This window comes from Dama dama, chromosome 18, assembly GCF_033118175.1.
Source record: "Dama dama isolate Ldn47 chromosome 18, ASM3311817v1, whole genome shotgun sequence".
In the NCBI taxonomy this organism is placed as follows: Eukaryota; Metazoa; Chordata; class Mammalia; order Artiodactyla; family Cervidae; genus Dama; species Dama dama.
The window spans coordinates 60,390,559-60,404,755 of NC_083698.1; the positions used below are offsets into that span (position 1 = coordinate 60,390,559).

General features: G+C 39.3%; 1 protein-coding gene across 5 annotated transcripts in view; it reads right to left on the bottom strand.

Annotated features, from left to right (window-relative positions):
* Positions 1–14,197, bottom strand: part of BBS9 (Bardet-Biedl syndrome 9) — a 438,091-nt gene that overhangs the window by 38,217 nt on the left and 385,677 nt on the right. Inside the window, exon 22 of one of the 5 annotated variants that reach the window (XM_061165396.1) lies at positions 5,601–6,115. The exons of the other annotated variants lie outside the window; for them this stretch is intronic. Coding sequence (XP_061021379.1) covers positions 6,075–6,115 — 41 coding nt within the window. The 3' untranslated portion in view covers positions 5,601–6,074. Of the gene's footprint in view, positions 1–5,600; positions 6,116–14,197 lie in introns of those variants that run through there. 5 annotated transcript variants of the gene reach the window in all.

Here is a 14,197-nt window from a genome sequence, read left to right on the forward strand (position 1 = left end):
CAATTTTCTAATCAATGTCTTGATTTCAAATCAGAATAATGTCAGAATTGGCTCAAATAGAATGATTTTTTGTTTTCCACGTAGACTTCACTTCCTGTGTTTATGGGAACTGTAAATTCTTTTAAAAGCAGTCTCTTAGGATGACAGTCATAGGATGACAATAAATTAAAAGGAAACAACTATTACTAATCCTAACAATAAATCTATTTTTAGATTTTAGGTTCCAGTGGTCTTTACCTGGGTTTAAAATTGAAGTAAAATATATAGATGCCATAAATCTGGGAGCTTAAATCTAAGTGAGTATCAATATATGTCCTTGCAAATGATTTTATTATTGACCTGAACTTGTCATTTTGACCCTAGAGATGACACAACACATCTGGAGTACTGTTTTGACAGTGTTTCTGATTTACACATCTAAGGCCCATTGCAGTTGCCTAGGACTTACCAATTTAAGTCAAAAAATATACTCCATAATAATAATCATACTTTTATTCACACTCTCCATGGCATCAACAACTTGGCATCAAAATGGACATATTTTGGGTTAAGTAAGAATATTAAGGATGTCTCCTTTCTCTTTTCCATGGCTCCTATCACTAAGTTTTCAAGACATAAGGCTTTTTAAGTTTTTGTGGTGAGCTGTTTCTAGTTTAGAATATAGGACTGTGACTTATAATAGGGACACATTTGCTTTAATGGAAGCCAATTAACTTAACTTGAGAGGAAGATGGCATTCTCTCCTGTCTGCAGACTGATATTTTGGCCAATTGGTGTCTTTTCAGAGAAGCAGGAGAAAGGAATATTTCATTTCCTTCTGGGTAGTTGCAGTTAATTTTAAGTAGCCCTAGGTAACAGACATGTACATTTAAAAAGAAATCTCTCCTTAATGAAGCTTCCAGAAGTGATTACTAATAATGTTTAAAGTCCTCTACTGAATACTACAGAGACTTAATATTCAGTCCACCTGCCATGCATACCAATTTCTCCCTTTGATTTTTAAGGGTAAATTTAAGGGCCAATTAGATACTCATTGAAATGCCCTGCATGACACTGCTGCATAGAAGACAGAGTATCATTAATATAATCTTCAGTTAATAGAAGGAAATATAATACTGCTTATATGCCTATTTTGAGTTTGAAGTTACTTTGAAGTTACAGTAATTTCAATGATATTTTTTATTTATAGCAAAGGACTATTCCTAAAGGATCAGACTATGTAGAATTGCTAAGTGGTCAAATTAATAATACCCATCTGTCCTCAAATCATAGGCAGTGGATGGTAACATGTAATGAGGAATCACTGAATTAACAGCATAAACATCAACAGAAATTCTTATCATGTTTATACTACAAATTTGAGTCACTTCTTATTCTGGAATTTTATAGTTGTTTATTTTTTACTAAGAGATCTTAACTATGATATTTTCCTGTTGGAGGATCACAAATTAAAGCACTTTTTTTTTTCTACTTCACTTGATCACATCACTTGTTTTCTTCTTGCTCCACTTCCTCTTCTCTCTTGTCTTGTTGTTTAACTTCATCCTCATCCACACCTATTACTATCTCCTTTCTAATTTTCATGGAGAAGTTCCTATTTTTAGGAGGAAGACAGTTGTATTTTTAATTTTCCAGCTAAATCTTCCTTTTCATATTACTTCCAAGTTCTTATCTCAGATTCCCAAAAAAGAATAATGTTTCATGAACATTCGAAATTTGTAGCTTCCATCAATGCTACTGCCTCTAGGATCTGAGAAAGGCAAAAGAAAATGAGAATACTGTCCCCTTCCCTCCATCCCTGAGCTATCCTAGCACAGCAGTGAGCAGGTCTGGAATGCTAAAACACTGCAGTTGTGGCCACATGAAATGTATACATGAAGAAGCAAGAAATAAGACAAGAAAATCATTTCACCCTTAAATATGTAAACTGCTGTCTTGCTGTTTGCTGAACTCAGGGTAGGCAAAGCGAGAGTGGGGAAGCTAGAAGAAAACTCAGAAGAGCCGTAGGAACTGCAGACGTGTTTATTCTCTACAGGCTGGAACAGCAGCTACAGCAGCGGCAGACATGCTTATTTTCTCCTCTCGTGGCTGACCCAGTGGACACGGCCATAACGCAGCTGCAAGAGCTTTTCAGGTGGTGCTCATATATGGGTACCACACAAAGTAGTCTAAGCGAGGACCTTGTGACACACATCCGCAGTGTTATAAGTGATCTCAGTTGTTACATAACCATGTATATGAAACAAAACGTGAGCCAAGAGGCCGTGGGGCAAGAGAGCCTGACCATGCCATCGTGGCGAATTTGCTCTTTCCCTACAGCTGGCGAGGGAGGGTACTGGACAGCAGTAGCAGATCGCTTGCAGAGATGAAGAATCCCATAACTGTGAAGCTCTTTACAATTGTGTCCATTGATTCTTTTTCAATGTGTTAAGTGGCTTACTAAGGTTATACAGAATGGTAGACTGAAAAAATAAACTGCAGGATTAAAATGACAGAACTGAAATGTATGGTCCCTGATACTTGCTGCAATAAGAACAATGAAAGTTTTAAAAGGAAGAGTCTCCAAGAAAGGTAAGAGAAGAAAAAGGCAAGACTAGGTCCATTTAGCATTAGAAAGAGCTGCCTGGAGGAAGTCAGACATCTTCAATTACAAACAGGGAGGGGTGGGTGCTGGTGAGTTATTTTTTATTTCCACTGAAGTCAGGACAAAAGGAAATGAGTTTAAATTGCAACAGGAGGGATTAAAGTTAGACATTAAGGGAAAAAACCTTCCTGATGAGAAGACTGGTGAGATAATGGAACACATAATTGAGAGGGCTGTGGAAGCCTATCCCTGGAGATGCTTAAGAATGAACATCTATCTTTTTAGGGAGATTTTAGAAACACAGTGGCCTGGAGTATTAGAGCGGAGACTTTTAGATTTATCTCTCAGCCCTAAAATATTATTGCTTTATTTAATGAGACAGACTGTTCAGTGGTACATGCCCTGAAACTACAATGAATGGGAGGAGGGGAGGGAAGCAGGGAGCAGTGCTCTTATTTTGACTTTACTTGGATAAAAGCAGCCTCAGAGCACCTGAATTAAAGCCTATACCCAGGTGTGGCTAATCTCATAATAGTTAATGAATCAGTCTCATGAGGATTTCCAGAGTTAAAGCAAGTTTGGACCATGCTCCTTCATTAAGTAATGGGACTGTAAAAATGTCTTCTTTTAGAAAAGGAAGCAGTCAAATCATTTGTAATGTGATAAGGAGATTGAAGTAAGTCTGGCTATCTTGTTACCACCAAGAATAATCCAACATGATACCTAGACTGGTTTGGAGAACAGCCAGTTGTTCTACATTTCAGGGTCAGGAAAGAGATACAACCTATACAGAAATTCATCCAGCACCAACAGCCTACCATATGCAAACTCTGTGCTAACAAAGAGGGGTACCAAAGGCACAACACACATCCTCTACACGCAAGGAGCCCACAGCAGGGTTGCTTTAGGGTATAAGTCTCTATAATACAATGCAATCCCATACAGGGTGCAAGGGGCAAATGGGGACAGAATTATGACTCAGGGAGAGAGGGTATTCGGAATAGGGGGAAAGGTAGGCATGGTCTCAGACAATGTCCGAATAGTGAAAGTTCACGTGAGTCAGCCAGCTGGAATATACAAGATGGGAATCCTAGGCAGAGGACTTGTGTGCCTGAGGACAATGGAGACCTGAGAACAAGGAAAATACATGCTTCCTTCCAGGAGTCTGTGGATAGCTCAGAATGATAGCTGCCTAATTGGCAAGTACGAGCGAAGGGGCTGAAGACGCAGAAGCCAGATCACAGTGGGACTCAGGAGTCATGGCAGATAACCGGCAGTTTACTGTGAAGGCAATCAGGACTTCAACTCAGGAGGGACATCATCACATCATATGCATTTGCATGGGTTGCACAAGATACGTAAATTCAACTAGCAGCATATTGGGCTGAGATTTTTCAGGACCTGGATAATGGTAGGTCAGGTGAGCATTCAGTTGCCAGGCTGGTTAATCTCCTATGTCCAAGCCACAATATTATTTTTATTGGGTTAGCTGCCATCTAAAGCATCAGTCAGGCAAGCCTGCTGGTTCATCCTTCCTCTATGCCCAACAGCTAAATGAGGATGTCATAACACTGTGGGCAATTCTTGGCATTTACTTCTTAAAAAAAAAAAAAACAAAACTAAAAACACAAGGTTGGCTAACTCCATTCTTAAAGAGCAGCTTATATCACTTGTACTCTCCTGACACTAGAAATTAAAAAAAAAAAAAATGTCAAGAGTTCCGGAGTTCTATTTTATCATCATCAAATATCCTGCGGCTTTAAAGCAATTATCACTGTGCTTTACCCATCAGCTACGCAATGTTTATTCCTAGTTTTCTATGGACACAAACATGTTTAGGAAATCAACTAGAAAGATAAGTGTGGCCATTGGGGACAATTCTCGTGCTAACAATCATTTTCACCAAAAGCAGAGAGCAGGGTTATGAATCATCTGTGACCACTTATGCTTAAGCTGAATACATTAAAATTTAATGGTTTCGACACAAGAAGCCAGTCATAAGTGTGCACATCAAGGCACTAATGTGTTGGGCCTAATTGTACTTAGATGAAGTAAGTCAGGAATGCATGGCAGCCAACCATATTTTGCTATGAAATGAAAATTATGAATCTCTAATCACAAGTGAGGATTCTTTTTATAATTCATTATTCATGGTTTAATTCACTTTAAATTATTCATTTTCTCAAATGTTATTGCTATGGCCTTTTAAACTTTTCTACTCCTCCACTTTTAAGTGATAAATGCCTGAGAACTGAGTGGTCTCAGGCCTTTGACTATAATAAAGTACTGCTTCAGCATGCTGCTGGTTCTGCTCAAAACCACTCCAGATTACGAATGCACATTGACTATACAAGTTTAGGACTGCCACCTTTCATTTGGTCTAAGAGATAACAGGTTCATAAAAAAATGTCCTATGTCAAGAATTGTCATTTCTAATAAACCCTAAGCTTTGAAACAAGGCCTCCTCTATGATCTGGCCCCTACACAGTTTCCCAGTCCCGTCCCCTGTTATCCTCCCCAGTCACCTTGGCCTTCTTTCCTACTTGCTTCGCATTTCCTATTCCGTCTCTCAGGGACATCGACTGCTTCCCCTACTCTCACTCCCAACCCCACCAAGGGCATCTTCATACAGATGGCTCCTTCCCATCTCACTGCAATAACCCCTCTTCAGGAAGGGTTCCCCAGTCCTTCCTCCCCCTGCTGGTTACTTTTTACCACACTACCTTGCTTATTGCCTTCATATTATTCATTACAGTTTGTAATTATCTTTTTATGTGTTTGTGTATTGCCTTCCTTCCCCACTGGGATGGATGGTTTATTAGGGCAGTTTGGGCATCCATTTTGTTCACCTCTGTACACTGGGATGGATGGTTTATTAGGGCAGTTTATCATCCGTTTTGTTCACCTCTGTACACCTAGACTTCTGTATCATAATAGGCACATAATAAGTACTCAATAATGACTTATATAATAAACACAATTTTAATTCCAAGAGATAATGAATAAAGTATATTTTAACCTGAAATCACCTCTTCAGTTAAAGAGGTATAATTTATCCCCAATTCTCTTCACATCCTTCTATGAACTGACTATGAGACATCAAAGGCTCTGCCCAAGCAATCAGCAGAGTCACAGGAAGTATAACTTGGGACGGTTTCTGGTGGAGGGTTGTATCACAGACATACAGAGAAGGATACTGAGATCCTAACAGTTAGAGGTAAAGAAAAAGAAACTGAGGTTCAGAGAGGTTGAGAGAAAAACCATCTGTCTGTATTTCAGCATCCTGCATTCCATGGAGAATTCCCAAGCATCTGAGTCAACAGGAAGATCTTCAAAAAGAAAAGAGCCTGGAAGCAACTTGGAGCACTATCAACTTGGATCAAGTCCTTAGAAATGCTACAAAACTATGTGTAGCTTAGTTTCTGAAACCTTCTCGTGGATAGAGAAAGAAGACAGACACTCTTTGCCCAGGATAACCCCTCATCAGCTGTCATGGCCCACCACCACTGCTTTCCTTGTTAAGAGTCTCCTCTGAAAAAAAAAAAAAAAAACAACCATTAACCAGATCATTTTATGCACAGGAGTTAAATACAAAAGGAAAGGAACTAAACAGGTCAAGTTAATAAACAGTAAGTCTATGAGTTACTGAAATATATTTTCACAATAAAAATCAAAGTCTGACTGGCACCTTTGAGCATTTTATGCTTTCTCAAATTAAGTGATGTTTCTGGCTAGCACACAATGTGTTACTACAATAAGGAAACCTTAGATTCAGATATTAAATATGAATTCACGATGATGGCCTTTTAAGTCATTCAAAAAGCTATTCAAATGGAAACTGAGTGTATAATTATTAATACTAGACATTCTTGGCAAGGCAAGTAAAAAAAGTAAAAGATCTTCAGATAAGCAGTCCACTTAAGAATCTTGGGATTATTGAGAGATGACTTTACAAGTACTGAAGACAAGGTTATCAAGGTTTTTTCTTAGTAATAATAAGTTTTTTCATGACACTTTTTTGAAATATTTTTACTGGCATTTGTAGGAGACCTGAAGCCAGGAAGAAGAAAGGTAACTGGTCTTGTTATGAAATCCATGCCTAAAATGATAAAGGCTCAGAAAAAGGGGATTAAGTAAATATTTGCTAAATAACTGATGAGCCAGATAAATAGTAGAGAAATATTAAAGATTAACTTTCAACTCCCAGTCCCACATATAACCCTTTAGATTAGGCTGATTTTCTTTCAGACAGTCTTGTACTTCTCATGGCTTGCACTTCTCATTACTTATTAAAACAAGATTTTGAAATGTCTACTGAAGTCATTCAAAAATTGCTCTTTTGGACCTTAGGTGGCTAATGTAGCAATATAATTTACAGAGGATACATTATGTTAGACCTTACACCAATTCTGTGATGTTCCCAGATGCCCACCAAGGACTCCAGCAAATTGACACCTCTAATGTAATTTTCCTGGCATCCTGAGATAAGTTTAGTGCCAGGTCTTCAAATATGAACAGCTCATATGTCATCCCATTATGCCACCTAGCCCCAGACAGCACACCTTTAAAATAGATTTATTTAGGCTATAAACTTACTGGACAGTGCCTCTGTCTTCAAATATATTACATTGAAACAGCTGGGAAAATAAAATCCCAACTTTCCAATGCTGAAATCTCTGAGGCCAATTTGAAGTATGTAGGGGCTATCAAATTCTATAACATATGCAAATTTAGATGATGTTGTATAATGTATTAAAGAAATAACACACAAAAAGCAAAATATTAAGACTGGCAAAATTCAAGGGTTCACCATCTTTGTGTTTTAGTCACAGTTCAGTACGACTCCTCAACACAGTAAGCAGCAGGGGTTCCACATATTTAGTTCAAAAGTAGTTTCAGATAGGGAACATATTTCACTAGAACATCAGAGTCTATAATTCACTTAGTGTCAGTAAACTTACTCATTCCTGTTGCCCTGGAAGACATTCTTTATCTAATGAATCTTTGAGATTATTAAATAACCCATAAGAAATTAGTCTATATCTCAAGAAAATCCCCTAGTGACATCGGGAATAAAAATACACAATACTACATAACATTATAGTTGGCCAAGTGTTATCAGCTTGTATAAACAAAAACAGTAATCATGTATTTTGTGTACACATGGAGTTTATGCTCTAAATAAGAATGATATACAGCACATAGAGAACCAGAGAGTGTAACAAGAAGTGCCAATGTGAAGTACTGACAGTAAGTATAGGGTTGAAACATATGAAATTGCAAACATTATTTTATCTATAGGAATTAGAATAATTAGCTAAGGGTAGAATATTCAGGGAAGGCTTCCTACAGAAAAAGCAGACATGAGATAAGCACTCAAATTAACTTGGATATAACTGAACTCATGATCTGTTTCCATCAAGCTTCATCCTCTTCCAAAGATGCCTTCTCAATGAATGCAGCACCAGTCAACTGGAACAAGCAATCCAGGACCCCTCCCCAATACTTCTCTTTTCCAATTAATCCTTCAGTTCAGTTCAGTTCAGTCGCTCAGTCGTGTCTGACTCCTTGTGACCTAATGGATTGCAGCACACCAGGGCTCCCTGTCCATCACCAACTCCCAGAGTTTACCCAAACTCATATCCATTGAGTCAGTGATGCCATCCAACCATCTCATCCTCTGTCGTCCCTTCTCCTCCTGCTCTCAATCTTTCCCAGTGTCACAGTCTTTTCAAACGGGTCAACTGTTCACATGAGGTGGCCAAAGTATTGGAGCTTCAGCTTCAGCATCAGTGCTTCCAATGAACACTCAGAACTGATCTCCTTTAGGATGGACTGGCTGGATCTCCTTGCAGTCCAAGGGACTCTCAACAGTCTTCTCCAACACCACAGTTCAAAAGCATCAATTCTTTAGCACTCAGCTTTCTTTATAGTCCAGCTCTCACATCCATATATACCACTGGAGAAACCATAGCCTTGACTAGACGGACCTTTGTTGGCAAAGTAATGTCTCTGCTTTTTAATATGCTGTCTAGGTTGGTCATAACTTTCCTTCCAAGGAGTAAGTGTCTTTTAATTTCATGGCTGCAGTCACAATATGCAGTGATTTGGAGCCCCCCAAAATTAAGTCTGCCACTGTTTACACTGTTTCCCCATCTATTTGCCATGAAGTGATGGGACCACATGCCATGATCTTAGTTTTCTGAATGTTGAGCTTTAAGCCAACTTTTTCTCTCTCCTCTTTCACTTTCATCAAGAGGCTCTTTAGTTCTTCTTCATTTTCTGCCACAAGGGTGGTGTCATCTGCATATCTGGGGTTACTGGTATTTCTCCCAGCAATCATGATTCCAGCTTGTGCTTCATCCAGCCCACCATTTCTCATGATGTACTCTGCATATAAGTTAAATAAACAGGGTGACAATATACAGCCTTGACACATTCTTTTTCCTATTAGGAACCAGTCTGTTGTTCCATGTCCAGTTCTAACTGTTGCTTCCTGACCTGCATACAGATTTCTCAAGAGGCAGGTCAGGTGGTCTGGTATTCCCATCTCTTGAAGAATTTTCTACAGTTTATTGTGACCCACACAGTCAAAGGCTCTGGCGTAGTCAATAAAACAGAAGTAGATGTTTTTCTGGAACTCTCTTGCTTTTTTCATATTCCAGTGGATGTTGGCAATTTGATCTCTGGTTTCTCTGCCTTTTCCAAAACCAGTCTGAACATCTGAAAGTTCACAGTTCATGTATTGCTGAAGCTTGGCTTGGAGAATTTTGAGCATTACTTTACTAAAGTGTGAGATGAGTGCAATTGTGCGGTAGTTTGAGCATTCTTTGGGATTGGAATGAAAACTGACCTTTTCCAGTCCTGTGGCCACTGCTGAGGTTTCCAAATTTGCTGGCATGTTGAGTGCAGCACTTTCACAGCATCATCTTTTAGGATTAGAAATAACTCAACTGGAATTCCATCACCTCCACTAGCTTTGTTCGTAGTGATGCTTCCTAAGGCCCACTTGACTTCACATTCCAGGATGTCTGGCTCTAGGTTAGTGATCACACCATCATGATTATCTGGGTCATGAAGACTTATGTACAATCAATTAACAAATCTGCCCATTTTCTCTTCTGAAGAAGTTCTCATGTCTATCTCTCTTCTTGATTTCACTGCTACTTTCCAAGTCTGAGCCTCTTGCCTCATAGTATTTATCTCACTTTGTAACTGGATATCTGTATGATTTGGCTTCCTTGGTGGCTAGATAGTAAAGATGTTCCTGCAATGCAGGAGACCTGGATTCAGTCCCTGGGTTGGGAAGATCCCCTAGAGAAGGAAATGGCAACCCACTCCAGTATTCTTGCCTGGAGAATTCCAGGCACAGAGGAGCCTGGTGGGCTACAGCCCATGGGGTCTCAAAGAGTTGGACGCGACTGAGCAACTAATACTCACTTTCACATCTGTATGATTATTTCATTAATTTACAAAATAGACTACATGATATACAAAATATGTTAGAACCTCAGATAGAACTCTGTCAGCTCCCACCTCTGCCCTCATCTTGCTCCATCTTGGCAGCAAGTGACAATGCTGACCTTGGAAATTTTCCCCTATTGGCTTCCATGTGGCTCCTTTTCTCACAGTTTTCCTTTTACTCATTCCTTGGCTACTTCTCTTCAATTTCTGATGTTGGTTCCTGCCCTTCTTCCTGACCTCTAGATGCTGGAAAGCCTCAAGGTTTAGATGAGGCCTCCCTTCTCTTTTCTCTCTCCATATGAGTGAGCCCGTCTGGCTGCAAAGACTGTGATACAGAGGCTACCATTTCCTGACAGGCTCCCCGGAGCACCAGACCACTCAGTATTTACAAGTGGGTGCCCACTAGTCTTCACAAATGGAATAGGTCCAAAACTGAGTCTTTTACTCTGTCCTTCCCATCATCCACATTCACACACACACTGTTATTCCTCCAGATTCCCTCATTTCACCAACAATACTACTTTCTACCTTGTTACTAAAGCCAACATTCCAGAGGTCATCTCTGCTTCCTTGTCTGACCCCTTACGTGCAATCCATCACCATGTTCTACATATTCCAGCCTCTGAAATATGCCATCGTCACAACCCCAGTCATCAACATCTCTCGCCTACATGTCTAAAATAGTGTCTCTAGCTCTCCCTCTGCTTCCATTCCAGCTGTTTTCCAAATCATTCTGGACACAGTAGCCATAGTAATTCTTGAAAGCATAGATCAGATCACATAATTTCCCTACTTAAAACCATTTGATGGCTTCCCAGTACTCACTGTGTGTGTGTGCATGTGTGTGTGTGTGTGTGTGCACACGCATGTGCACGCACATGTGTGTGCGCTCAGTAGCATTTGAGTCTTTGGGACTTTATGGACTATAGCACACCAGGTTCCTCTGTCCATGGAATTTTCCAAGCAAGAATACTGGAACAGGTTCCCATTTCCTTCTCCAGTGGATCTTCCTGATGCAGGGATCAAACCTGCGTCTCTTGCATCTCCTGCATTGGCAAGTGGATTCTTTAACAATAGTGCCACTTGGGAAGCCCACTACTCATAAGGTAACATCTAAATTCCTGACCATGGAATGTGAGGAATATTACATGATGTGGCTCTCCCTTCCTCATTAAGATCAAGCCATCAACTATATTTTGAATACACCAAGCCCCTTCTAGCCTCCAGCCCTTTAAATTCTTTTTTCTTCAGTTTTATTAGGTATAATTAACAAAGATGTAAGAGATTTAAAGTTTACATGTGATAATTTGATATATGATATGGTGGGAGAGTATTCCCCTCGATTATTTAATTAACACATTCATTAGCTCAGATACTTATATGTGTATGTGTATGAATATGAACTACTCTCTTAGCAAATCCAGGCTTTTGAATCCTATTCTTTCAGCTTGGAATGCTACTCCCCTAGATCCTCATTTCTCATCTTCCACATCACAGAAGGCTTCTGCAATAACCTTGTCTAAAGTAGCCACCTACGCAACTCTTTCAACTTCCTATTTGCTTCACTGTACATAATTCAACCTACAGTTCTCCTATTTAGCTGTACCAACGGTTTATTACCTGATTCCTATCCCAGAGCTCCCATGAAGGTGGAAATCCTTCGTCTTGATCAGCATATTCCAATGCCCAGTACAGTGCCTGGAACATTACAGTGTTTTTTTTTTTTATTTTTGTTAAAAAACAAAAAAACAGTCCTGTCTTCATGAAGAAAACTCCTTTTCCCCTTTGAAAAATTTTACACATGCTCATTATGCTGCTAATATTGTTCCCTACACCAAAGATGAATTGTTTACAGATACTGCTATTAGCTTTATCCCAAATTTATATATAAGTGACCACAGTATAATTGGTGTAATTTATAAGTCTGGAGGGGAAGAAAAAGAATACAGTCAATGTAATATAGCAGGGGAAAACTGGGCAAAGTTTAGAAATGAAAAAGTAACACCAGAAAAGAAAAGGTGGACTGTTAACCACTGTGCCTGTAGTACCTAAAACAGTACCTGAAACATACTACATACTCAACAAAAATTTCACTTTTGGGGGTCTCAATCTTGGCTTTGTCCGTGATATGTTTTTAAAATGGAAATGGTGGATGAAGTCCATCATTTATAAAGTGCAAAAATTATCAATGATTTTCCATGAGATAAACATGTCAAGTTTAAAAAATTTAGCAGCCTTGTAGTTTATCTAATTTTGAAAGGAAAGATTTTTTTTATCTCTTTAAAAAAAATAAAAACATGTAACAATACTAGGTAACTTATCTGCATATATATGACTAAAAGTCCCATTGACAAAGTATGCTGTATCAAACTTTATTTTGTCATTAGTTCAGTTCTGTTCAGTTCGGTCACTGAGTTGTGTCTGACTCTTTGCAACCCCATGGACTGCAGCACACCAGGCCTCCCTGTCCATCACCAACTCCCAGAGTTGACTCAATCTCATGTCCATTGAGTCAGTGACACCATCCAAGCATCTCATCCTCTGTCGTCCCCTTCTCCTCCTGCCTTCAATTTTTCCCAGCATCAGGGTCTTTACCAATGAGTCAGTTCTTCCCATCAGGTGGCCAAAGTACTGAAGTTTCAGCTCCAGCATCAGTCCTTCCAAAGAACACTCAGAACTGATTTCCTTTAGGATGGACTGGTTGGATTTCCTTGTAGTCCAAGGGACTCTCAACAGTCTTCTCCAACACCACAGTTCAAAGGCATCAATTCTTCGGTGCTCAGTGTTCTTTATAGTCCAACTCTCACATCCATACATGACTACAGGAAAAACCACAGCTTTGACTAGATGGACCTTTGTTGGCAAAGTAATATCTCTGCTTTTTAATATGCTGTCTAGGTTGGTCATAACTTTTCTTTCAAGGAGCAAACGTCTTTTAATTTCATGGTTACAGTCACCATGTGTGGTGATTTTGGAGCCCCCCAAAATAAAGTCTGCCACTGTTTACACTGTTTCCCCATCTATTTGCCATGAAGTGATGGGACCACATGCCATGATCTTAGTTTTCTGAATGTTGAGCTTTAAGCCAACTTTTTCTCTCTCCTCTTTCACTTTCATCAAGAGGCTCTTTAGTTCTTCTTCATTTTCTGCCATAAGGGTGGTGTCATCTGCATATCTGGGGTTACTGGTATTTCTCCCAGCAATCATGATTCCAGCTTGTGCTTCATCCAGCCCACCATTTCTCATGATGTACTCTGCATATAAGTTAAATAAACAGGGTGACAATATACAGACTTGACACATTCTTTTTCCTATTTGGAACCAGTCTGTTGTTCCATGTCCAGTTCTAACTGTTGCTTCCTGACCTGCATACAGATTTCTCAAGAGGCAGGTCAGGTGGTCTGGTATTCCCATCTCTTGAAGAATTTTCTACAGTTTATTGTGATCCACACAGTCAAAGGCTTTGGCGTAGTCAATAAAACAGAAGTAGATGTTTTTCTGGAACTCTCTTGCTTTATTCATATTCCAGTGGATGTTGGCAATTTGATCTCTGATTCCTCTGCCTTTTCTAAAACCAGCTTGAACATCTGGAAGTTCTCGGTTCATGTATTGCTGAAGCCTGGCTTGGAGAATTTTGAGCATTACTTTACTAGAGTGTGAGATAAGTGCAATTGTGTGGTAGTTTGAGCATTCTTTGGCATTGCCTTTCTTTGGGATTGGAATGAAAACTGACCTTTTCCAGTCCTGTGGCCACTGCTGAGTTTTCCAAATTTGCTCCCATACTCAGTGAAACCCACCAAACTTCACACTTAAACCCTTGGTATCTTCCCTTTCACTTGCTTATAACTAGTAAGCTGGGCCCTGCATACCTTGCCATACTACTCAGTAGTACAGTGTATTTACTTCTTGTTTTATGAGGTTTAAATTTGATTCTTGTTTTATGGGCTTTAAAGCCATAAATATCTTAGAACAAAAGCCAAAAATATCTTAAAACAACCAATATGCAAATGCCTATACTAAATAAAAATCTTCCTATCAGTATTAGCATAAATCACAGCTTCCGAAACTAGAGAATGATATTATATTTTTCAGGAACATTTTACACATGACATGGAGTATTGCTCAGAAAGCAGATTTGAGAGAAATACA